Below are 25,686 nucleotides of genomic sequence, written 5' to 3'. Positions count from 1 at the left end.
TTAAATAATGACAAGGTGCGCGGAGACAAAGGCTTCGTGTGTGACTAGACAAGGGCTAATTCGATGAAATTTTCTGTATCTGTCGCCATTCAGTTGGGACTTGCATGACCGTGCGGAGCCGTGCAGGAGGTTTTGTTCACCGGAGCTCGAAATTGGTGCACTGTGCGCCAGACTGGTGCTGCCGCCATTGTCAATGCCCATGCCAGGCTGGTCTCTTTGAACAGAGAGGTAAAAAATACAGGTCGATGCACCTCGGTCACCCCGGTTCATACAGTCGCTGAGGATGTCTTACAACATCAGAAGAACAATCAGGCCAGTCGAGTTCCACTAGTCATTTGCTCCATCACTGGTTACATACATTATACTCTATATATGCAGCGCTGTGTCATTTATATTCTCTGCAAATGTTAGGGGAGAAATCCCAATCCGGTAGCACAGCCCATGTTCACGTCTGGTGCGCAGGCGTCAGCGAGGCGGCTGAGGCGACGCCACTTCACAGTCCCATGGCGGATGGGTATCATCACTACGTCCCTTTACGATGTAATCCAACCCACATTGTGCACAGCAGTATTGGATTCCGCTCAGTCGCTCAGAAGTTACGAATAAAATGCCCAACCTGAGTGACCGCTTCATTCACACTCATTAGCAGTAATGTGACGTTTCCACGCCACGTACTCGCCGAAATTAGAGGCATCCTTAAGTAATACGACACTTAATGAATGCATTAAATGCCACGTAGCGTGATTGAGTTAACCATATGACGGCTGCCCTAAGGGCAGAGAACCGGATTGGTTCTAGGTGGTCCTGCTCCACACAGAGATAATTTGACGCGAAAATGTGCCGCGTTTTGAAGTGATTTATGAGACGTTTGTCAGAAGGAGATGACCATCTCAAATCGGCAAACTTTCAAATCTAAAATTTGAAATAAGAGGAAGGCCTTCAGCTTTCGTCCCGCCCAGCCGTTCTGAATTATCGATATGTTTTTTTCGAATCTAATGGGCAGTCCTATAAAGCAATTAAATAAACCATTTTTGTCATCAAATGGTTTGAAGTGCGTGTATAAAGTAAGCGTATATTTTGGCTTGTAAAAGTTGCGTGCCTTGCATAAATTTCAGCACTTAACCAAGCGTGTTTTTATTCGGCCAACAAGCTATTAAATAACGACGCGTCCATTAGAGATCAATGAGCATTGTGTCGCTACGTTTCTCATTTCTACATACCGAGTCAACAATTACGACGCATCTCTTCTACAAATGCTGCGCGCAGTCCTGATTTGCAACACATGTCTGCTGCCAGGATCTAGAATAGTCTCATGAGACTAAAATAATTGCCTCGCCCCTATTTCTGTCGCCGTAACTATCCCTAAGTGTCTCAGTATTTCTAGTTGGTCAGCCATGGCCGAAAAATTGTCAAATTTCAACGTGCATCACCAGCCAGGTGGCCAATAAATAACTCGAACTTATGAGCAGTAGCCCCCGACTGCCAACATAAAGACTCGAAACATAACAACCAGACAGCACAAATTAAGAGCCCCTAACTCTAGCGAAGACATGAAACACATTCTCTCTTCAGTAACCCAGAGAACAAAGCGATGAACGGAACCAGCACGGGCCTGCTGCTGTCATTCTGGTCGACCAGACACGTCGTTGTTTGTTTTCACGCATGAACGACGACGGTTTAGTCTGGGCTGATCGTCGACTGAGCGTCGGCAGAGGATAGAGTGTGTGCTTATTGTGCCAGGCTCACTGAATTGTCGGTTAGAACCACAGGAGCGCAGCCGTTTCTTTCTCAAGTTATCAAGTGAGGCGGATGAATCAGCGTTCAGTGGGCTCAATGTTTCCACGCCGGGCAGAATTGGTACTGTGCGTCACTGGTACTGCGTGCCAGAACACAAATAGAGGAGCCTTTCCGGAGTTTAGCCAGCATTGTAATCGGTTTGAGGAGATGAGCATAACGTTGACTTTAAAAATAGTTTACTTTGTTTGGGTGCATTATGAATTAACTACTTTATCTCTCGTTTACAGAATACGCCGGCAGTTAAGATATATGTAAATTGCAAGTCCATTTCGATTTAACCTCTCTCTGACTCCACCCTCTGCATTGCTTCTGTTTTTGACAAGCTGTGCATGCTCGGCGGTGCCCGACTGAGTTGTCTGGGCTGTCCGGAGCTGTCCGGAGCTGTCCGAACCCCCACGGCCCGCTGCCACAGCGGCCAGCGCGTGCCTCCGCTGCGTGCTGGCATATCCTCGAGAAGTCACAACAACAATGGGGGCCTTCGGCGCCGGCCGAGGCACACCAGCCGCCACAGCCGACCGCTCTTTGACAGTTTCGACGCCGGCAAGAAAAGGTGACGGCGCAGCGCGCATTGTGGCGCAGATGCGACCGAGTGAGACAATGGTGGCGCGTGGTGTGTCAGGTGCACCAATTGCCGTGGTGTGCTCGCTGGTGACGGCAGGCCGACAGACGCAGCTGGACGGAGGCACGGCGTGGCGGCTGCGGCCGAGCTGCGGTCTCCACACGTGCAGCGAGCGGCACACGTGGCGGGCACTCCGCACGCACGGCACAAGGGGCACGCGCGGGGTGCAGCTCAGATGAGGTGGTGCCTCTCGTCAATTGTGTTGGCCGGCTTACCGCGGCTAACTTCCATCAGTTCCACATGTCATAGCTAGATTTCCTGGGAAATGTCCCAGACAGCTTTGAGCTCGCAATCCTACGCATAGAAATGCCGTTTCAGGTGTCTTGCTCCAGGCACGTCCATACCTATAATTATTTCTTTCCTGGGCTTACATTTGATTCCGTTCCTTACAGGTTCGCTGTTAGTGACCCCTGTCTTCTGACTCATTTCACATTCATTCTATGAAGTTCAGTCGGGCTCCGGAGTTCGTCCATGAGTTTAAGTGGGACACGTCCAGCTATGCCCGAGGGTTCAGCTAGCTAGCTAGTGGGGCGCAGAGGCTAACTGCCCTCGCATCAGTGGGCGATCAGAAGATAATGTCACATCTAAAAGCACGCTGGCCGTTTCAACGGCCCTTGAATCACGAATGGCTTTTTCTGTTTCGCCCAATTGCGAAAGATGTATCGGCTATCGCTGCAAACTAAAGTTTTGGCTGTTGTTTAACGGACTCAGCTGATGTCGATGGATTTTCCGGTTGGGTTTCGTTTCGTTGAACCTTGACCTTGTTTTGTTTGTGCCAACGCGGCACAAGTTGGTCGCAGTTTCACGCTTCCGTGCAGGGTTACAGTGTAAGATTGCATTTAATTTATATATTGTCAATGATGATATGTATGAAGTTATTAGAGAGAGTGAAAGGTTATTGTTGTCATGTTATAGGCCCAAGAGAACAGATATGGGAAATATTGACAGACTGATATAGGCACGTGGTGCGTCGCATTCGCCAAAATTGAACCTGTGTTCCAGTCCATTTGTATTTGTCAATTATGTTATTTTCTGTTTTGTTAAAGCAAGTCATTCTTTTCAGGTTTCGAACATCATCTTACATCACTTCATGCTAAAATACAGTGATGTTTGGTTTGAAACGCCCTAGTTTAAGCTTTGAATTTTAATATGACGGAAGTTGGTGAAACATTCGAAACACTGCCTTGAATCACAGATCTGAATTTAGAAATGATGAAGAAAATGGGCGAGACCAAAGATGCTGATCAGATGCAAGCTGAACATGATAGATTTAAGATGCTGAGAGCAAGCAGCAAAAGGGCATTCACTCGTATCAAGAACAACCTTTTGAAGGCCATTGAAGATGATGATGGAGTTGAACTGGTTCGTGACTGGTATTCTGAGCTGAAAGAAGCCTGGGCCAATGTGGAAAGGACCCATGAACAGTTCGTCAGTTGCTTACCTGTATCTGATTCAGAAACTGAAGAAGAGTGGATCAAAGCATGTGATGAGATGTTTGCTGCTGCAAAGAAGAAGACATACAAGTACACCGAACTAAAGGATGCAGCCAAACAAAGGGAAGGTCAGAAGAGCAACATCAAGCTCAGCAGGGTTGAACTACCTAAATTCAGTGGTGACCGCAGGGAGTACCCCAGGTTCAAATCTGATTTTAACAACCATGTCATCCCACATGTCAGTGATGGTTCAGCTGCATATACGCTAAGAACATGCTTGAACAAGAGAGGACAAGACCTGGTGAGGGTGGTGGATGATGATGTGAACGAAATGTGGAGAAGGCTTGATGAAGAGTATGGTGATCCCTCACTCATGGTGGATCTCATCATCAATGATGTCAAGAAATTCAGGATGATCCGAGATGACAAAAAGAGACTGATCGAGTTCATTGATCTCATAGAGAAGGGTTATCATGATCTCAAGTACATGAATATGACAGCTGAAATGTCCAATGTTGGATTCATCAGCCTAATTGAAGGAAAACTGCCTCAGTCAGTCAGAGAGAAGTGGGCAGAAAGGGTGAACAAAGAAGACACAGATGTCAATAGGAATGACAAGTTCCCTCATCTCCTGAAGTTCCTCTTGGAAGTGAGAAGAGTGACAAAATACCTGCTTTCCGACATCAGGGACCCAACAGTCACCCCTACTCCAAAGGCTGCTGTGCATGTTGGTTCGACAAACCACAACACAGAACAAAATCGACTGAAATGTCTACTGCATGGTCTTGGAGACCACACAACACAAGAGTGCAGAGGATTCAAGAGCATGAAGCCTGAAGAGAGAAGAGCTCTAGTTCAGAAGAAAGGAGGCTGTTGGTGCTGTCTGAAGAGAGGACACAGAGTAGCTGACTGCAGGTACAAGTACAGATGTCCTGTGACTGGATGTGATCAATATCACAATGAAGCATTGCATCTTGCTGAAGCGGCTCCAGTCCTCACAACAGCTGAATCTGACTCGTCTGCATGTTTGTTGCCGATCATGAAGATACGGAGCGGACGAAAGGAAGTGAATGTGCTCTGGGACAGTGGGTCGACCACAAGTTTCATCACCAACAGAAAGGCAAAGGAACTGAACCTCAAAGGGAGGCCATGCTCTCTCGAGATTGTAGGTATGGGCTGCAAAAACAGTCAGCTGAACTCCAAGAAGTACATCCTCCCTCTGACTGATCAGGATGGCCACTGCGTCGACTTTGAAGTCTATGGAATCGAACAGATCTCAACAAAGATCAACCTGAACATGAAGGATGACTTCAGCTCAACTGTACTCGATGCGAAAAGGCCCAAGGGTGAGATTGAAGTTCTGATTGGCTTTGACCATGCTGCGCAACACCCAGTCAGAGAAAAGTCAATGGAAAATCTGGTGCTGCTGCGCAACAGGTTTGGTGTGTGTGTGAGTGGGTCACACCCCAGCTTGGTCGAGAAAACTGAGGTCATGTCGATGCACATGCAAGTGTGTGCAATCTCACCAACCAGTCTGGAAGATTTCTTCACCACAGAGTCACTGGGAACGCAGTGCACTCCCAAGTGTGGATCGTGCAAGTGTGGCAAATGTCCCCCAGGGGGCAAAGACTACACTCTTCGTGAGGAGAGAGAGTTGAAACTCATTGAAGCAGGACTTCAACATCATGATGATCACTGGGAAGCCTCCTACCCATGGGTCAAGGATCCGAAGGAACTGAAAGATAACAGACAAGCTGCACTGGCAGTACTGAACTCGACGGAGAGACGACTAAAGAAACACCCAGAACACGCATCTGTGTACCAAACCCAGATTCAAGACATGGTGGACAGAGGAGTGGCCAGGAAGATCACAGAAGAAGAAGCTGCTGGGTATGATGGCCCAATCCGCTACATCAGTCACCATGAAGTTCTGAAACCCGACTCCAAGTCCACCCCGTGCCGAATAGTTTTTAACTCGTCTGCTCGCTTCCAGGGGCAGATCCTGAACGACTTCTGGGCCAAAGGACCAGATCTGCTGAATAGTCTTCTGGGTATTCTGCTACGATTTCGTGGGGACTCAGTGGGTGTGGTTGGAGATGTGAAGAAGATGTATCATTCCGTGAAGATACCGCTTCTAGATCAACACACGCACAGGTTCTTGTGGCGTGATCTCGAAGAAAGAGAACCAGATACCTACGTCATGACATCTGTGTCGTTCGGCGACAGACCTGCTGGAGCTATCGCCACTCTCGCCATGCGTAAGACAGCTGAGCAGGGACAAGCCCAGTTCCCAGGCGCAGCTAGAGTGGTGATAGAAAACACTTACATGGATGATGTCATCTTCAGTACAGCAAGTCGAGATGAGGCCACAGTTATCACCCAAGACGTGGAGAAGATGCTGAAGACCGGAGGGTTTCACATGAAACGCTGGGTCATGTCAGGAGAGAAACCGGACCAAGAACGCGACCTGACTGACAAGGTCCTGGGAGTCAGCTGGAAGCCAGAACAAGACATGTTCTGCTTTCAGACCCAGTTGAACTTCAATCAAAAGAAGAAAGGTGTGAAAGTTGCAGAGCCGCTAGCCCCAGGCGAGACATCAGATGCAGTTCCTGATCCACTGACGAAAAGGATGGTACTGTCTCAAGTGAATGGAATCTACGACCCGTTGGGTCTGGCTGCTCCGTTCACCGTCAAAACCAAGATCATGATGAAGAGGATGTGGATGGATGAGATGAAGGAACTCAACTGGGATGATCCGATTCCTGCTGCTCGAAGAGAAGAGTGGGTGGAACTCCTCAGTGAATTCCACGGAATGCGAGAAGTGGAGTTCCACCGGAGCATCAAACCCCCGTTAGCAGTGGGCAAACCGACGCTGATAGTGTTCTGCGACGGGTCAAACGAGGCATATGGAGCGTGCGCGTACGCAAGATGGGAGCTGAGCGACGGCAACTTTGAAGCCCGTCTCATCGTCGCCAAGACCAGAGTGTCTCCTGTGAAGAAACTGACTATCGTGAGAATCGAACTGAGTGGAGCTGTACTTGCTGCAAGACTAGCAACTTTCTTGAAAAGAGAACTGCAACTTGAATTTGGTGCGACGTTCTTCCTGACGGACTCAGAAATCGTCAGAGCAATGATACAGAAAGAGTCTTATGGATTCGCCACCTTCGCTGCTGTTCGAGTCGGTGAAATTCAACATACAACAGACCCGACTCAGTGGTACTGGGTCGAAGGAAATCTGAATGGCGCAGACTGTCTCACAAGAGGGAAACATCCAACCGAGCTTGGAGGAGACAGTGAGTGGCAGGCTGGACCGGAGTTTCTTAAGCTTCCGATCTCAGACTGGCCTCTGAAGATGGACAGAATCAGCTCCTGTGAGCTACCAGAGAGACTCGCTGTCGTCATGAAGTGTGAAGAGGCTGGAAGAAACACAGAGAGTCTCATGGACATCAGCAAGGTCTCAAGATACCGTCGTCTGATGAGAGTCACTGCAAGAGTCATCAGCGTCTTCTGCAAGTTGAAGCCAACGTTCAGGAACGTGAGTCAGCAGCCGTCTGTCGAAGGCCTAGAAGCAGCAGAAAGGTACTGGGTCAAAGAAGCACAGAAGATGCTACATGAAGACCTCAGTGGGGGCAAGTTCAGAAGACTACGCCCGACATACAACAAGGACGGCATCATAATGGTCGGCGCTCGAGCTGAAGAATGGCTGGAGATCAGCTACAACCGCCAGCAGCTACCGCTACTGCCGTTCCAACATCGTCTGTCGCGGTTGTACGTGGAGTACACACATCAGCAGGGTCACCTGGGCACTTCTGCAACAACTGCCAAAGTCAGAGAAAGGTTCTGGATCATCAGCCTGCAGAGGATCTCCAAGGCAGTGCGGTATGGATGTGTCATCTGCCGCAAACTCGACAAGAAGTTCGAAGCACAGAGGATGGGCCAGCTACCAGTGGAGAGGCTGAAGCCAGCGCCAGCATGGAGCAGCACTGCGCTGGACTATTTCGGTCCCATGCTGATCCGAGGAGAGGTGAACAAGAGGTCCAGGGGCAAAGCCTACGGAGTTCTCTTCACCTGCATGCTGAGCAGGGCCGTTCACCTGGATCTGGCATCCGACTACTCAACGGATGGATTTCTGATGGTATTCCGCAGGTTCGTGTCTGTCCGCGGATGTCCATCAAAGCTGTTATCGGATTCTGGCTCACAGCTGATGGCTGCAAACAAGGAGCTCCAAGCTGCCGTGAGGCACCTGGACCGAGATACGTTGCGAGAGTTCGGAGCAGAGAACGGCATATCATGGGAGTTCACCACACCTGACGCGCCTTGGCAGAACGGTTGTTCTGAGGCACTCATCCGATCTGTGAAACGGACCCTGTCATCTGTGATCGGAGATCAGGTGCTGAGTTTCTCTGAGCTGCAAACTGTCATGTTCGAGGTGTCAAACTTGCTCAACGAACGACCAATCGGGAGACATCCGACTGATGTGCAGGACGGCGTCTACCTCTGTCCCAACGACCTGATTCTGGGACGAGCCAGTCGCCGAGCACCATCTGGTCCGTGGGACCAGTCGACGAGCATCAGTCGGCGGCATGAGTTTCTTCAGCGTTTGGTTGACGCTTTCTGGCGGAAATGGACGCGCGACTTCTTCCCGACACTTCTGCCGCAGCAGAAATGGCACGTGACGAAAAGGAACGTTCAGGTGGGCGATTTGGTGTATCTACAGGACTCCAACGCAGTGCGAGGAAATTGGAGAGTTGGTGTCGTGACCCGAGTGCGTGAGGGACGTGACGGACGTGTCAGAGACGTGGACATACGATGCAGAAGTGCGACGGTATGTGAAGGCGGGGCGGCTAGGCCTGCCAGCCGCTGTGTAGAGATAACTCGTTCGGTTCATAGGCTGGTGGTGTTGGTTCCAGTCGAGGAGCGCGACGGGACGGTGCAGCTGGACTCGACAGGCGGCGTCGGGTCTGCAGGCGTAGTGACGTGAAGGATCGCGATGCAGACTCGGCGAGAGTATGAGTGACGGGTACCTATTGTCTTGTGCGTTGTGGGACAGCAATGTTATTAGTTGATACGCAGATACTTGTTTCAGTTCAAGTGAATTCATTCGTGCTGTGCAGCGCTCATGAATTGTTGAGGCGGGAGTGTTTCGCCCAATTGCGAAAGATGTATCGGCTATCGCTGCAAACTAAAGTTTTGGCTGTTGTTTAACGGACTCAGCTGATGTCGATGGATTTTCCGGTTGGGTTTCGTTTCGTTGAACCTTGACCTTGTTTTGTTTGTGCCAACGCGGCACAAGTTGGTCGCAGTTTCACGCTTCCGTGCAGGGTTACAGTGTAAGATTGCATTTAATTTATATATTGTCAATGATGATATGTATGAAGTTATTAGAGAGAGTGAAAGGTTATTGTTGTCATGTTATAGGCCCAAGAGAACAGATATGGGAAATATTGACAGACTGATATAGGCACGTGGTGCGTCGCATTCGCCAAAATTGAACCTGTGTTCCAGTCCATTTGTATTTGTCAATTATGTTATTTTCTGTTTTGTTAAAGCAAGTCATTCTTTTCAGGTTTCGAACATCATCTTACATCACTTCATGCTAAAATACAGTGATGTTTGGTTTGAAACGCCCTAGTTTAAGCTTTGAATTTTAATATGACGGAAGTTGGTGAAACATTTTCAAAGAAGTAAAAACGTAACTAAATCGAGCATCGTATACTGGCACTGTTGCGAGAATCGCTGCCTATTTCAATACCAAGTAGCCACTTGAGCGAATAAAGGGCTTGGCAATGGGTGGTGTTGAGTGAATGTTGCATTGTCTTTCACCCGCACAGCCCCTTCAGTTCAAAGGACATACTGTGCAGGGCATATTATCTGCAATTGCTCTGAGTTATAGACAGTTACCATTCTGAATACCCCACCGATTGACCGACGGCGTATAAGGCACCCTGCGTTTAAACTACCCTGCGGTAAGTTTGTGGTTCGCCGTCGCCTAGACCCGCCTCAGCCGAGGTGACGGACGCGTGCCGTGACGGGGGCCGTTTGGGGGCCTGACGGCAACCTGCCCCGCCTGCCAGGACCCTGTTAGACTCCTTTACCGTCGAGCAAATGGTGACAATGGTTCACAGCACCCCGGCACCGGCCTCGCTAGGTGCTGGCGCCGGCTAATCACCGGCGCTGAGGACCGTTCGAGCCCGGTACCGCACGGAAACGAGCGCGCTGACACCCAGCCGCCATTCGGCACGGCGTTTGGCTGCTCGTGATGAAGTTTCATATTTCATACCCTGGGGCGGCCGCCATTGTAGTCGGGTCGAACTCGGGTCAGGCCGGCCGGCGCGCCGAGCAGGAAAAACGCACCCGCTCGGCCTATCACATCCGGCCGGCTGGTTTGAGGGCTTCGACGGTATTCGCTGGGGGTCCGGCAGTAATCCACGACTCGCGTGTCGACTGCGCGCGCCGCGACCGGCCGCGGTCTCCGCGACGTCGACGGCCGGCGATAATCGGTAATAGTTGGCCGTCGCCGACCGCCGACGGTGACAAAAAATGGCGTAAAATTCCTGCCGCTTTCACGCGGCCGCTCCGTGACGCCGCTTTGACAGCTCGGTCAGGAGTTCAAAAGGCGGAGTGGAAGCGAGAGTGACGCGCTATGACAGGCCGGGACCGGCCGCTGAGGCTATTCAGGTGCGCCGCCGCCATATTAGCGAGTGGTCCGGCCAGAGCACATTCGCCGGTGCGACCTTTATCTGCTGGAGCAGCCGCGGCGGCCGTGCACGGGGACAGGTGAGGCGGCAGCAGAGACGGATGCCCCGAGATCCCACCGGGTGGCATTCACCGAACGCTGAATGGGAGAGAAAGGAAACTGACAACTTCGCAGGTATGGAATGTCGATATGAAAATGGCGTCAAATGATGAAAGGACGCCGGCGAAGTTATTATGTTTGATGTTTTCAGCAGTCATCGAAGCTTTCCACCACAACATTCTACCGCTCCAAACTCAAACAGCCGCCCATTTTCACGTTTCTCTCTACACCACCCCGGTCCCCCTCAGCCCACCTGCTCCTCTCTGACCCCCCAACATCCCCATCATCTCCCCAGCTCCCCCACTCACCTTCCAGTCTTGGTGACAATCATCTCCGTGCCGAGCTCGTGGAACTTCTCCCAGAGCTCCTTGGTCTCGAGCGTGCACTGGACGTCCTGCAGCTCAGCGCACGTGCAGATGCCCTCCGGTTTGGCCTTCTTGCGCTCCTCCTTGTCTTCTCGGACGGCGCTCTCCACTGTGGAGGAGACCTCGGGAGTGCCGCGGTCGCTTCCCTCCAGCACCGTCTCGGCGGCCAGCTCCTCGTCCTTGTCTGAAACTGAAAACGACGGAGGAACGTCATCAGGATGAAGTGCTTCTTGTATTCTTTAAAATTAGCAGGAGCCTGAAAGAAGCGAGAGTCACAAAAATAAAACGTCAACTTTAAGATGGATAAATGCTAGGCACCGATACTCGAGAAAGGATTCAGGATAGCAATGAAAGAGAAAGCAATGTCTGGTGAAGAAAAAAAGCGAAGGAGAAAAGTAGAGGGAAGGATTGTCTTGTAAAGGCTTAAATAATCCAAAAGCATTAGTCACTCATTCGTAGTCAGTTCACGTCAGTTCCAGATTGCTTTCAAATCTCATGAGCCCCGGTGAGTCAATCACGCGTGATTAATCACGTGTCTATTTCCAGCGATCCAGTATGGTTAGTTTGTTGTGCCCGTTGAAGTGAGGAGCGTGTCTATTTTCATCACAATACGAAGAACCGATGGAGGCCAGGGGCACCAACCACCGGTCGGAGGGCCGGGCGCTGGCCACCGGAATTCCGCCGTGTAACTGCGAAACCCTTTGATTTCGGCAGCGGTGAGCAGATGCTCCCGGTCGTCTTCTGTCGGACGGAGCGGCGGCTGACAGCTCGGGAGAGCTTCTGAAGGCTTGTGACACCCCTCTGACGGGCTATGATGCCCTCTGATGGCCCCGAGCAGCCGGTGCAGAGGTGGCTGAGGAAGCTGTCGAGATGCCGTCGGCGAGGAAGGTGCAGAGATGAGAACGTTAGACGAGGATGACTGACAAGTGACAATCTAGTCGTTGAGCTCAGTGGAAAGGAGAGCGTCTCTAAATCGGAAAATTTTCCTGGAAGACAAGGTGGTAAGGTCAAGGACAACGTCTGGACAGGACACGTTGTCTTGCACTTGAGGAAATTCCTTTTACTTACTGATCTGCCAGCTGCTAAAAACATAGGCTGTTTAGCAATGGAAGGCATGTGAAAATGCTTATGGAGTGTCCATTTGTTGAACCATAATTCAGCATCAATCGATTGTCGCCTATTCATCGCGGCAATCAGCAATCACATTAATTTGGATGTCGCTCCTTGTCAGCGAGAGATGGGGGAGCCCTCAACTCTGCTTACTATGAGAGCGAGACTTGAATGCCAACGCAGGCGTCATACTCGTCAGCTCAGCCTGCTCACCTGCATACAACTCAGTGTCAAAACGAACACCGACCGACGCGACCGAGCCACGCAGACTCGCATACGAAAAACACCGTCCGGGCGGCGGAGGACGGTGGCCGAGCCTTGCGCCGGAAACGCGCCTTTTTGCGCCACGAGTGCCGCGACTGTCTAAGCGTCGGCTACCCACCTGTGGGAGGCACTAGCCCGGCTAATGTAACCGTTTTCCATTGGCTGGAAACAGCTTCTTATAGAGCCAGGGCACCGGAAGGGAGAGCGACTCGCATGCGAGCGACGCGTAGCGTGAGGCTCAAGAGCTTTATTAAAGGCGATAACTTCATGCATATAGCGCCTCTGCGGTTAGCAACGGACGGCTGACGATGCTGGAACAACGGGGAAAAAGCCACCCAGCGCCATCTGAATCGGTTATCGAGCACTGACCGGCTGCTAGCTAACTAGGAACAAACCACAAAATTGACAGCGCAGGTGCCACTAAGGGTGTATAACGAACTCCACAAAGTGGCGAGGTCACGCCTTTTGGGAGCGCTTTAGGCCGCAGTTCTCACATTAATCGCAATGGACAAAAACCCTGTCTGGTGGTCGGTGCGACTGCAGCGGCGGCGGCGGTACCCGGCGGCCAGCTGGGGCGACCGGCACTGTCCGAGAGGCCACCCCAGGCGGACCATTCACTTAACGAGCCTCAGCCAGGACCGGCCGGACGCCCGCAAACGGCCTCCCGGGATAAAGTCGTCCCCAGTGCGCATGCGTGCCGGCCGGCTCCTTTCCGTGTCTGAGCATCATGCATCAGCGTCTCTGCCGAGGATAAGCATCCCAGTGTTATAACCAACACCTCCACATCTGCAAATGGGATGTGACCACGTTATTCGTGCATAAAAGCTGCGAAACGCCTTTGATGTTCGCGGACTGAGCCGACTCGGAATCATCGTAAAGGCAAATTATTGCGTTCAATGGAGCATTAGCCGGCCTACGAATTAGGAAGTGTAACAGACACAAGGCCGGCTCCTTTGAAGCGGCCCATTCCGTGCCGAATGGCGATATGATACTTAGCAAATTGCACCCAATTTGTTAAATAAAGATTATAATTCGCGTCAGGAGCAGGGAGGTCCGTCTCGTTTTCATTTAGCCAATCCCCGCCGCATGGATGGCCGGCTCGTTCCGAAACCCAGCCGCCAATTTGCCGAGAATTTGTAAAATTTGGGTGGTAACCAATTATACATTAATGGGCAATAAAGCAGTGGGCTAATTGAAAGTGTGCGCCCGGCGCGGTGAGCCGGCGGCCGGCCGCGGCGCCCAACGAGCCGCCCGCCCACGGATATGGAAAATGACCGAGTGTCGATAATTTCATACCGAGAGAGGTGCACGGCTCGGCGCGCCGGTGTCACGCCCTAAAACGGCTTGTTCTGTCTGACAATTGGCAGTAAAACACCGATATGCTTCTTTACGACAGTCGCGCCGCCGGTCCGGTACCATAAATCGCGATAAATGAGTCTAATGGTGCACAGTAATATTGTGATATTTTCAGCTGACGCAAGCAGTACTGATCAGTAAATGAATACGTGGCGGGGTCCGCCTTTGTAAGACTGTTTCGAAGGTTGATGGAGATTTGCAGTGAAACACACTGCTGAGGATACGCGGCGATGTCTTCAGAGGATATGCATTATGTGTGATCAGGGGCTGGTTTCCGTCGCCCATTTTCGTCCCTGGTTCCCGCTCGCTAGATACATGGCTAAGAAACAACTGGGACATCAACCGGGCAGCAATCAGACTCTCGCTCGTTTCAATCTCCTGCACTTGGAGCCGTGATCTGGTGAAAGGACACTAAAACTCATTGCAAATGAACGTTGCAACATTCGGCTTAGTATACATATGTTGCACATACAAGACAATTAAAACGGATTGGCATTAAACGTCATGTTGCAGTGTTTCAAGTCACCGCTCGCACCTGTCCAAGTCCCAGTACTTTCATAAATATAGACATTTTGACTGCTCAGGGTACAAGAAAGGACAACTACATCTCTTGGCTTAAAATAACATAAAGTTCGCCACTGGAGGTGATAATATATTGTTTACAGCGCACCTGAGAATGCAATTGCACCTCGTCTAGGTATATCTATAATATACAGCTCATACATCGCACTCAGCACTTAATTCCATTTTATGCATGTCGCGTAAATATCCGTCCGATTTTCATGCCCACGCTGGTCTGTCTAGCGGCTTCATCAGCTGGTCTCCCACTGTGCGCCCTGCTGGAGGAGCGAGCCCCTCCCACCCGCTCCACCCTTCAGTCCGACTACCTCCTCTGACACCACCCTCATCCATCGGAAGGAACACACCGCCAACTGAGGTGACGCGCGCGCGGCGTCACATCTCGTTACGGCGACCGGGCGCGCCGCATTCGTCACTGCTGATCCACGCGCCGCGGGTGTGGACAAAACAGCGGCGCTCGGCGTCGGCCGGCGCTGAGCTCGCCGAGCTGATGCTGAGCTGACGGTGAGCTGATGCTGAGCTACGGCCTCTGACTGTCGACTGGTGGCCAGCGCGCGCCGCCCGAGCTCCATAAAGCAGGGCGGAGTCGACCGACCGGACGGACGCGGAGGTCCCGGCGCGCGCGAGGGGTGTCCGAGTGACGCCCGAGTGTTCAGCGGGGTGCCCTGAGTGCCCAGTGGGGTGTCACAAAGTGCCTATGATTTGCTGTGGTTGATGGGAGAGACCACAGGCATTGGATCATCCTCAGCTTTCAAAAACCTTTCTAAAAAAGATGTCTTCCAGAATACCAAAATATCAACTGACCAGCTGTTAGTCCGTACACCAGTTGAAATGGCCAACTGTGAGGTTTACGAGCTCGAAAAACAGCTGTATCGGGGCACAACGTGCAGCCACTGCTATAAGCCCGAACAACTGCCGTAACTACTTCCTTTCAGCTGTAAATTTGGTATATGTTCACACCGACCAAACGTGAGCTGGTCTAAGTCTTTCCGAACCGCCTGTACCGAGAACGCACTGCGCCCATCACCTTTTCGACTGTTAAAATCCCAGTCAAAGGCTTTGGAAACCAGTTTAAAGCTCAGATAGCAGCTGTTTCGACAGCTACAGGCTCAGACAGCCGCTGTTCCGACTATCATAAGCTCGGACAGCTGCTGTCCTGACAGCTCGAAGATCTGCTGTCCCGAGCCGACAGTTTAGGCTTGGACAGCTGCTGTTCCGACTGGCATAACCTCTGACAGTTGCTGTTCCGACCATCATAGCCTCGAACAGCTGCTGTTCCGACTGTCATAGGCTCGAACAGCTGCTGTTTCGACCGTCATAACCTCTGACAGCTGCTGTTCCAACTGCCATAACCTCTGACAGTTGCTGTTCCGACCGCCATGGCCTCGGACAGCTGTTGTTCTAACTGCCATAACCTCTGACAGTCGCCGCGCTGCCGGCCGGGTCGGGTGACAGTCTCACAGCTCACAGGTGACAGTCTCACAGGTGACAGTCTCACAGCTGACAGTCTCACAGCTGGGTGGTCGGGTGGGTGGGCCGGGCGTCAGTTGCGAGATATGGCCACGGCAGGGGGCGGCCGGCCAGCTCCGGTGGACACAGCGGACCTTCACTGTGTGCACGTGCAGTCTGGAATGTCACGGGTGGGGCCCACTCGCTTTCACTGACTCATGCTCCTCGGCGGCGTGCGAGTTTCTGAATGGACAAACCACAGCAGTGGAGGCTCTGCATGCTAGATAGGGTGGATTATAAGGTTTAGGTAGTGCGAATGAAGATGGTAGTAAAAAGCTTACCGCACAAAATATGAAGCAAGGTGTCAACGGAAGCCCATGCTACGATCAGCAAGTAGAATCAATTGAACGCGTTCAACAGAGATACTGCGACCGGTTTATAGTCTCTAGACTCAAATGACTGCATCGTTGCAGAAGCGGCGAAAGACAGCGCTGAGTCCTTGTCGTTCATTGCTCTGAGGGGCTGTCGGGCTATATGAAGTTACAGTAGCAGCTATGTAATGTAACAAAATATGATAGGACGGGAAGGTAATTGAGAAGAAAAACAGACGAATAAGGTTTCAAATATAAAGCAGAGAGCAAGGAATCAAATTCGACAACGTACATCTTTATCAGGACTGCATAGTCGAAGTCGGAGCCGAGCTCGGATTCAGTCGGTGTCAACAATTCTTCTCGGAGTCGGAGTCGGAGTCGCAAAAACACCTACTCTGACTCCGGGGTCGGAGTTAATAATGCACGGCTCAAAGTCATGCCCTATGCCTGTTTCTTTGAAAATGTTACGCTCGTTGTCGTTGACCTTTCCAAAACAGCTTTTGTCGAAGCTTAGGCCATACTGCTGTTTCAGACGAGCGTTTCCAGCGAAAAAAAAAACAGAAGCTACCCTCTCCTCATTTTAGTTTTGCGGGCTATTTATAAATGAAATATAAGGCTTTGGAACGTGCAAAGGATTGTTTCCGGCAAAGTAAAGATATTCGACATGATCCTGGCTACCATGACATGGACTTGAGAGAAATGTCCGGAGTCGGAGCTGGAGTCAGAGATAGGAGTCGGAGTCACCAAAAAGTTCATCGGCTCTGCAGCACTAGTATTGATATTCCACTAGGTTTTGGCTTTAAATGTTTGGAAACTATAAGCCATAATTCACAATAAAAATATTTGAACAATAATGAACATCGGTGACCTGACCACTGAACTGACTCAAAAAAGCTCAAATATCTTTTAATGATCTTTGACCACCCTTTAAGTCTCATTTACCTACTTGTCGGTGTCCTCTAAGAGCATCAGTTTATTGATCTATCCTATATCGCAGATTTATGTTCACTTGCTTTTCACATTTTGAAACTTAATCATTTGAATTTTTATTCGCATTTATCATTTACTTTCAACTGAAAGCAAGCAGTGTTCAACCGGATGATGGGGTCCTTACCCATTGAAGTTTTTTTCAGCAGTTTTGCTACGGAAACGAAACGAAACAACACGAAATTTTAAATTCATCAAATTGCCATACCACCTATTAGCAGCTACTTAATTCCAAATATGCACGCAGCATATTGCACCAAAATGAACAATAAACGCTTGTACAGGCTTGTTTCGGACCCGTCTTACGCGACTATAAGCTCAGCTGGAACGCGACTTGGTTTGCGCAGGGCAGGTCAGATTGGACTTGAAGTGATCTGTCACTAAATTATTGATATAATAATAATAATAATAATAGCCTCTGTCACAAATTCGAATCATATGCGACCGCTAACCTCAATTCCAGAATATTGGAAACGCCTCCCCAATATCAGGCGTTAAAGCCATCGCTGCAGAGGGGAGGGCGCCCCAAATCATGTTAGCAAGAATAGTCCGATCACCGCCACCAATGAACCAACGGCCACCATTATGGGAAGCGGGGAGCTAATCGCTCCAGGATGGGGAGCCGCGGGGAGCCGAACACACAGACAGACAGACAGACAAACGCGGCACACTGCTGGATGCGGCCCGGCGAAGAGGGGAGATCGCGGCACACGAGGAACATTTATCACAGGAGCACACTGCATAACTGGGGAGGCCCGAGTGAGCGTCCCACAGCCGCAGAATAGATGAAACCGCGCTCTGACCACTGGGGAATACAGCCACGAACGGTCGAAACGGGAACTTATGGAGCACGAGTGGTCCTAACGGGATCGGGGAAGCTCAATGAAAAGAAAATTGAACTTTTCGGGAGGGAAGGAAAGATGGAGAAAACATCGCTGGGGACACAAAGGCGGCGGTGACGGTCGAATCCTTCAGACGGTGGGACATCTTTGGTGGCCATGTAAGAAGCTGGGATGTTAGGTGTCTGAAGAATCGGACCTCCCACAGACCGGAGTATAGCGAGAAAACGGTAAACGACGTGCTCCCATTGCGGAGGATTTCATTATCGCGAGATCCGCTGACGATTGCTAAGGAAATCGTTAATGCTTCTAGTGGATAAAGCTGGGCATTTTTCGAAAGGCTCCATAGAGTCTCACTTTATAAAAAGAAATGTAGGCATCACACATACACAAAACACACATAAAGCACAAAAATCACGAAGAATCAGCCGGATTATGTAGCAAGGAACAATCAGGGAACGTGTACATAAACTTGACCGAATGGACATTGGCAATGTAAACTGAGATCCACCGAACTGCTGAAAGTGGAATATAAACAGAAAAGCAGCATCGTAAAAATAACATAAGCGGGACATGTTTTATAACTGTCCGTCGTTTCCCAACTAGCTACCATGGAATGAAGCAAGAAATAATCAAATTATAAAGGCTGCAAATGTGCCAGTCTTAGGTGGCTAAGCACTAGTAGGCAGGGTTACAGCTGGGTCCTAACACTGCACCGCACCCTGAACTACAGCTTCACACGACATGCCAAGACTCCGACCCTCAGTATTTGGAAATGAACCAGTAAGTTAAGAAGCCATTAGGCTCCATGGGCTGTCTTGAAACTAAGCCATTGAGCATTCTCTCGCTCTTCAAAATGCTGTCATTCATAACAAGACACATCTCAGAGATTGGTCCTGGCTTTGAAGCCATTAGGACAAGCTGAGAAGCCGTCAGCTTAACCTGACTAGCTACCTTCCCGGGACAGAGCATGAAGTTGGGCATCTGGATCTGGATCTCGGTAAGCCTTCGAGCGATCCTGGCGATACCATCCTCGGTCGACACATCTCAACGGTGGACCTACCGGTAGCAGCGGCTTGTAAACTGGGTAAACGGCCGGCAGATACCATCGGCCGCGCGCGCCGCGCTCCCCGGATTGCCGAGCGCGTGTCACTCGCGCTCTGGATCTGATTAGGGGCACACGAGCGGCGGGACGCGACAGCATGGTAGGGCAGCCCGCGGTCACCTGATATCCCTGCGGTGTCGCCGAGAGGGTTGCTGAGTGAAACTGAGCCCCACAGTGACCGCGGTATTGTGCTGTGTGTTACTGGGAACAACAGTGAATCACCACTGCCCTGAGAGAGCGCTCGAAGCACTCCCGGTAGAGGCTAGCAGCTTAATTAGGGGTACGGCCACACCTCCAGTGAGTGTAACCCGGACCTCCCAAACCGTCCGTGATGCTAACACCGCGGTTCTAAGAGCCAGGTGTTGGCATGTGTGTTGCACATGATGCATTTTGACAGTCATGTGATGAGAAGATGCCATAAACTAGTTGGTCGTATAGGCAGCTGAGGACAGGTCATATTTACCCTCTGCGGACCCCCCACAGACACTTCCGAGGGAAAATGTACGGTACCTGGCAAATAACTAACTATATAGGCGTGGCCGGTTTAGCGTAAGCCGCTCGTAAATACTCCCCACCCAGACATATTTGCATCGTCTTGACCGCAAGGATCATCTGTTTAATGCAAATCACTGACGCCTAATAGTGCTGAAAATTACGCGAATGACGCAAGATTACATGATTTGAAAGATGGCACGCGTGGAATTTTTAGCAAAGTAAGCAACATTTATATGGAATTTGCGTTGAACCTTCAAAACAGGCAACTTTGTCTTGGGGATAACTCCACAAGATGACGAATGGGAATGCTTGCAACGAGAAAAGTAGGTAAGTACATGCGTCCATCGCAAGTTGACAGATATCCACTATGCAGTTTGCATATGTATCGAAGAAAAAAACTGTCAAATCACTATGATTTACGATGCTATGTCTCACTATGCTTTACACGATTCATGACTTATAGCCTGCAGAAGTCCGCCTATTGACTTAGTCGTAACCTTTACGAACGAGGTTATCACCGTATGAACCTTCTACCTGACATTCAAGCAGTAACACCACTTGGACATGCTGTTACAAAACAATTACATACAGCTGATATCCATTCAAATGCATGCAATGCATGCAGCTCACTAAGCATATTTCATACAACCTTTGCTAAGAAATGCAATGTTATGTTAAGCTCTCTTGTTTAAAAAGATCTGTCGATGCTTCACGCAGTGGCGAAAGGCAAGATACCTATACCAGTCACTGCAGTTTAAAATGACGGTGTCAGAAGTGTCGTATAGCTAAAGCATGAGCAGCACATGACACTTCCGCCATTACTTCACTACATTCACTTCACTACAGTTACCAGTGGTAAAAAACGTCAGATAACAGCGAATCATCTGTGTCAGATGAAAGCGTGACACCAGTGCCATATGACAGTGTGACACCAATTTCAGATGACAGCGTAGGAAGCAACGATAAGAGAATGTATAATATTTTCCGTATAGCATGCTTATTGCCAGATGACAGTTTGTCATCATCATCAAATGACAAAGCATTAAAGATGACAGATGGCACATGACAGCTGATAATGTGTCAGTGATGACAGATATTTTTCAGTGTACATTGCTGACATCTGACAGTGTTTCATTTCTGACAATTGTCACTATGTCACATTTATCATTGCTGTCACCAGACAGCCTGACATGGCTGTCATCTGACAGTGTGTCGTCCTTACCTTGCTCGGTCCTACCCGTGAGTGCCGGCTGACAGCGTATCATTACTGTCCCCTGACAATGTGTCATGGCTGTCATCTGACAGTGTGTCACGGTTGTCATCTGACAGTGTGTCACCTCGCTCTCACCTTGCACGGCGCGGCCCATGAGTGCCGGCAGACAGCGTATCAATTCATTACTGTCCCTTGACAATGTGTCATGGCTGTCATCTGACAGTGTGTCATGGTTGTCATCTGACAGTGTGTCACCTCGCCCTCACCTTGCTCGGCGCGGCCCATGAGTGCCGCGATGGAGAAGTCGGTAGAGCGCGGTTTGTTGAGCGCCTCTGCCATCTGTGTGTCCAGCATTGGTGGGTCGGCGCAGGTCAGGTCAGGTCGCGCAGGTCAGGCGAGCAGCGACACGGCGCGGGCGATGGTCCGAACAGGACCTGTGGCCCTTCGGTGGAGAGCAATCTGCAATGCAGGGAATGTGTCAGACTACTTGGTTTCATAAGTTGTCAACTGCCCTCCCGTCTTGTCTCATGACAGGAATGTCAGTAGGTACGCGTCAAAAGCAATAACCACCGAAAACTACCCCGCTCAAAACATTTCTACTGCGGTCTCCAGGGATCCTCAATCCAAGCAAGTCAGCGTAAACTTTAAATGACAATCCGATATGTGTTGGTGACACCCTTCCCGAAGACAGTATGACATTTCTGGTTGCTTATATCGATAGTCGCATTTCACGCAGTGCCAATCAAGGCATGCCTTAGGTACTTGATCGATATAGAAGTATCTGTAAACTCCATCCTCTAGCATTCCATCCCTCTGCTCTCTGGCCCCACCCAATTCCGTCACTACCGACACCCCTGACTCCCACCCCGGCGGCGGAGCGCGCGTGTAACGGGCTCGACCGAGCCGAGTCGGCTTTCCCGGCGGTCGGCGGGCAGGGAGACGAGCATCCCGACCAGAAATCGACGCGTCGGGAGCGACAGACTGACCGGCACGGACTCAGGTTAGGACGAGTCAGATGTGTGAACGATGCGAGCATTGCCGGAAGCTATGTAGATGAAAGCAGCCGCGAGAGGCCCGGACCGGTTGCAAGCGTCCAGCGCTGCAGCGGAGTGGGCGCCTGAGGCGGCGGCGGCCGGCGGCGGGCGGCGGATGACGTGATGGTGGCGGGATGACGGCTGCCGTCGGTGACAGACCGATGACTGTCATGTCAGAGTGACGCATCGAGTCGTAACTCACCTGCCGTCGATGCCGATGAAGCTGTCCGACACTATTAGAAGAGCTGTCGATGGTCTCAGATGATGGTGTTTATCCGAGCTTCGACGGCGCTGATGACCCGCTGGTCCGATCAGGTCAGCTCAGGTCAGGTCAGGTCAGGTCAGGTCAGGTCAGACCACAATCAATCCAGACCTAATACCAGCACCGTATCACAAGTCCCGTTCGTCGCACACACCACACTGAACGTCCTCCAACGCTGCGTCGTTTTCGGCGACCGTCGTCACCGGCGGTGGCTGTGGCACACCGGACCGTCCTGAAGACACTGGGTGGTCGCGGCGCGTCCGCTGGACTGCCGTCGGCTGCGGCAACTGCAAATCACCCGAAAACGGCGGGGTCGACTGGGCGGCGGCGGCGGCGGCGGCGGCGGCGGCGGCGGGCGCCGGGCGAGCCTGTCGCCGCCGCCCGCCGGCCGACTCACCACTCGCCGCTCACAACGGCCGTGGGCTGGTGCGGATCCGGCCGCACCGCCGCCGTCGGCGCCCCTCCCCGCTGGTGGGCGGGGGAGCCGCCGAGCCGGCGAGCTCGAAAGGTGTGTCGGTTTTCTGACGAGATGCGGAACTTTCGGTGAGGTGAAGACGCCATCCGGATTTATGCCGCGCGCAGATTGGCGTTCTGAGATCTAAAGCTGGAGTTGGCCTGAGGTGGGGACGGTTATTGCTTCATAACCCGTCTCGAGTTTCGCGGAAGTCGAGGTGCGTCCGCCGGTTAGAGGCTCGTAACTGAGTGTCGGAGCTGGCTGAGGCTCCAGCGATGCAGGACTGACAGCTAGAAGGCCGGTGGAGTCTTCAGACGCCTGGAATAGCCCCGACAGACGGAGAACGTGATGACAACTCGTGGATGGGCCTCGGAGGATCGGGCGACAGCGTGACATTTCGCTCACCTTTCGGGGACTCTTGAAAGTTTAAGATACTTTCACCGGAAAGGTCCCGCGGAGTGATAGTGGCTTCATCTGGAAAGTGATAAAATGTCTTACGGTGAAACTGCAAAGTGAACTAAAAGGTTACCTGGAAAGCGAAAATAGTCAAGTTACGGTAATCCAGGATAGATAGGTGAGTTGATTAGACTACGTTAAGAAGAATTGGTTTTTGATGCAGCAGATGAATATGCAATAAAACTATATTTTTGCTTTCTGTGAGCGAAAATACTGAAGTGATTGCCGTTTGGTATAGTGTCATACATCATGCATTAACTGCATCTTCAGCAGCCGTCTGATCAATTTCCTATTTATAATAAGGCACGATAGTGTGAAAAAACTTTACATGGCTGTCGCATCAGTAAACCAACAGTCAGTATCAGGCGCACTTCCAATGCTGGGTGAATATCAAGCTGCAATCAGCAACCATGCCAAAGTATTTGGCGATTGGGACTTGGGACTATGGGGTAAGCATCGAAGACGGGGACAAGCCTAAGGCATTTCCAAGTCCTGATCGTTCACCCTATTTATGAGACTTTTTGTTGCATTTACTCGTTAGCTTGAAAAGCAAAGCAAAAGAAAAGAAATGATCGATGCTCGTATCAACTTAGGTTAGGAATCAGGCTGACTTTCAGATGGCTCGGCTCGACCTTTGGGGCAGAGGGGACGAGAGTATCATCAAGAGGATCGATATCGACTTAAATGTGGATAGCCCATTACAAGTACAAAAACCGAATAATGCTTATTGAATAATGCTAAATCTAACCATTTGCATTGCTTACAGAGTGAGTGATTTATTCACATCAAAGATTTTCCCTGTAAACAAGGAAGCCATTAAAAAGTCATCTTGAATGAATAGGAACAACTTCAAAATACTTTCGATGATAATTTGGTCTCAGGTCATGAAGCATCATCTAAATTTGGGAAATGTGCTATTTGCATGTGCCAATAGTGGGCTAGCAGTTAGCACTTCGCATACGATTCTGCTAGAGTGTATGTATGGTCGGTCACTGGCCTGCATAATGCTCTGAATTAGAGCTACCACAAGAGTGCAGCCAAGCCAGCGCCCACAGAAGACACCCAGCCGTCTTAGCTCTACATCATCACCTCTGCCACAAGCAGGTCGACCGACCGGGATCGATTTTCGGCAGAGAGGGGTGTTTTATTGCCGTGACATTACAGCGAGGGGACGGGGAGGGTGCTGCTCATTTGACGAACTCCACACACCAGACGGTCGAACAGATAGCCAACATTTATATCATCCGTCCAACCCCGTCCGAGCGGTATCAGGTTCCCGTCGCACGGCCGTGGTGATATTACACCAACTAACGCGATCCGCCCTATATTTACCCGTCGGTGATTTCAGAACATCTGACGCGACCCCTCGAACCCTGTCGGGCCAGCTAAATGCGGCCACGAAATACGACCGACGCCTCCATCAGCCGGCCTCGTGTTCCTGAGTCGCAATCCGACTGCTGTCGGTGGCCATCAGCCGGCTCTATCATTACCGTCCACAAAGTCCCGCTTATGGAAATCACTAAGCGGCGTGTTATCGCTATCAGACGTCCAAGTCCGGTCGGATTGAGACGCGGCCCGGACGGGAATGGTCGCTGAGTGGCGGGTGGGCGCCGGAGTCCGAGTGACATCCCACCATCCCCGTGACGAGTGTGACGGCTAGTGACGCCTGTGACGGGTGGGACGCCTGTGATGGGTGTGACGCGCCGGTCGAGTGGCCGCCGTCGGCTGCCGTCACGCAGAGTGGGGACTCCAAGATTGGGTCAAAGGGGTCACAAAAGGGGTCACCAGGGTCGTGGGGAGTATCCGACAGGCTTTCTTGAGGGTCCCTACTAAATGGAATGGTGGGAAACGAGAGATTGGGAAATGAGCTTCCCTCTAAAGTGTTTTAAAGTGTTTTAGTATGAACAAACCATGAGCAGCGTTTGCTACAAGCTTTGTTATCGTGTCTCGGGACCATGGTATGCAAGGATGCAACTTTTCTCAGCGTTGGCTGTAGCAGCAAAGGGTGTAGGCATTTGCAGCAACATGCTTTTCATTATTTTGATATGTTTGTTTGCAATAGAGATTTTAGGGAAATCTACATAGCTTGGTTTAAATCTACATAGGGAATTAAAAATCTACATAGGGAAATCTATGTAGCTTGGTTTAAAAGCGCCAAAGGTAATCCAATGCAATAACTAGACATAAGCCGTTTTCACGACGGCCATCTGGTACCTACACATTAGGTGCACATCTGGTGCATACCAGGTGCAGATTTGGTCAAATCAGGTTCAGTGTGTCTCTTAGTAGTTATCAGCTAGGGTTGCACTATTTGCTTATATGCCTGCTTTGTCATATTATCAGAGAGCATCTTCGATTAAAACACTGAAATAAGTTCATAAAATAAAGATATTTGCTGTAAAAGAGAGTAGGTGCAGATTTGGTCAAATTAGGTGCACTCGCCGGAAAGCCCGTCGTGAAAACGGCTATAAAAACGATTAAAACTATTTACTTATATTGGTTGTGAAAAATTAACAGTTTTTTGCCATTTCTATAGCCAGTCAATTAACACTCAGTGATCTTAACCCGCGCCCCACTGGGGGGGCTATTTATAGCCCCCCCCCTCCCGTTTTTCTGCAATAACTTCCAAACCGCTTGACGTATCGACGCCAAACTTTCAGTACCTTCGGCTGCATCAATTTGACACCTTGTGTCAAAATTTG

At 50.6% G+C, this 25,686-nt stretch overlaps 2 protein-coding genes across 4 annotated transcripts in view; one reads left to right on the top strand and one right to left on the bottom strand.

Annotated features, from left to right (window-relative positions):
- LOC122368577 (T-box transcription factor TBX20-like) overlaps positions 1–22,444 on the bottom strand; it is a 42,978-nt gene extending 20,534 nt beyond the window's left edge. Inside the window, exons 1-3 of one of the 2 annotated variants that reach the window (XM_043342641.1) lie at positions 22,015–22,444; positions 21,045–21,237; positions 10,954–11,200 (exon numbers count right to left, since the gene is read on the bottom strand). In XM_043342641.1, coding sequence (XP_043198576.1) covers positions 10,954–11,200; positions 21,045–21,132 — 335 coding nt within the window. In that variant the 5' untranslated portion in view covers positions 21,133–21,237; positions 22,015–22,444. The remainder of the gene's footprint in view (positions 1–10,953; positions 11,201–21,044; positions 21,238–22,014) is intronic. The other variant, XM_043342640.1, reaches the window with a different exon arrangement.
- LOC122368576 lies at positions 5,116–9,522 on the top strand. 2 transcript variants are annotated; one of them, XM_043342639.1, is made up of 3 exons: positions 5,116–8,760; positions 8,809–9,179; positions 9,416–9,522. In XM_043342639.1, exons 1-2 carry the CDS (start codon positions 5,147–5,149, stop codon positions 8,828–8,830), a joined length of 3,636 nt encoding a protein of 1,211 aa, XP_043198574.1. In that variant the 5' UTR covers positions 5,116–5,146; the 3' UTR covers positions 8,831–9,179; positions 9,416–9,522. The 2 variants fall into 2 exon arrangements, with proteins under 2 accessions (XP_043198574.1, XP_043198573.1); XM_043342638.1 differs by having other exon boundaries at positions 5,119–9,179.
- Positions 22,445–25,686: the final 3,242 nt, after the last annotated feature.

This window comes from Amphibalanus amphitrite, unplaced genomic scaffold (assembly GCF_019059575.1).
Source record: "Amphibalanus amphitrite isolate SeventyFive unplaced genomic scaffold, NRLGWU_Aamphi_draft 000958F_arrow, whole genome shotgun sequence".
Taxonomy (NCBI): domain Eukaryota; kingdom Metazoa; phylum Arthropoda; class Thecostraca; order Balanomorpha; family Balanidae; genus Amphibalanus; species Amphibalanus amphitrite.
Note: the sequence above shows the minus strand (reverse complement) of the source record. Positions and strands in the feature narration are given on the sequence as shown.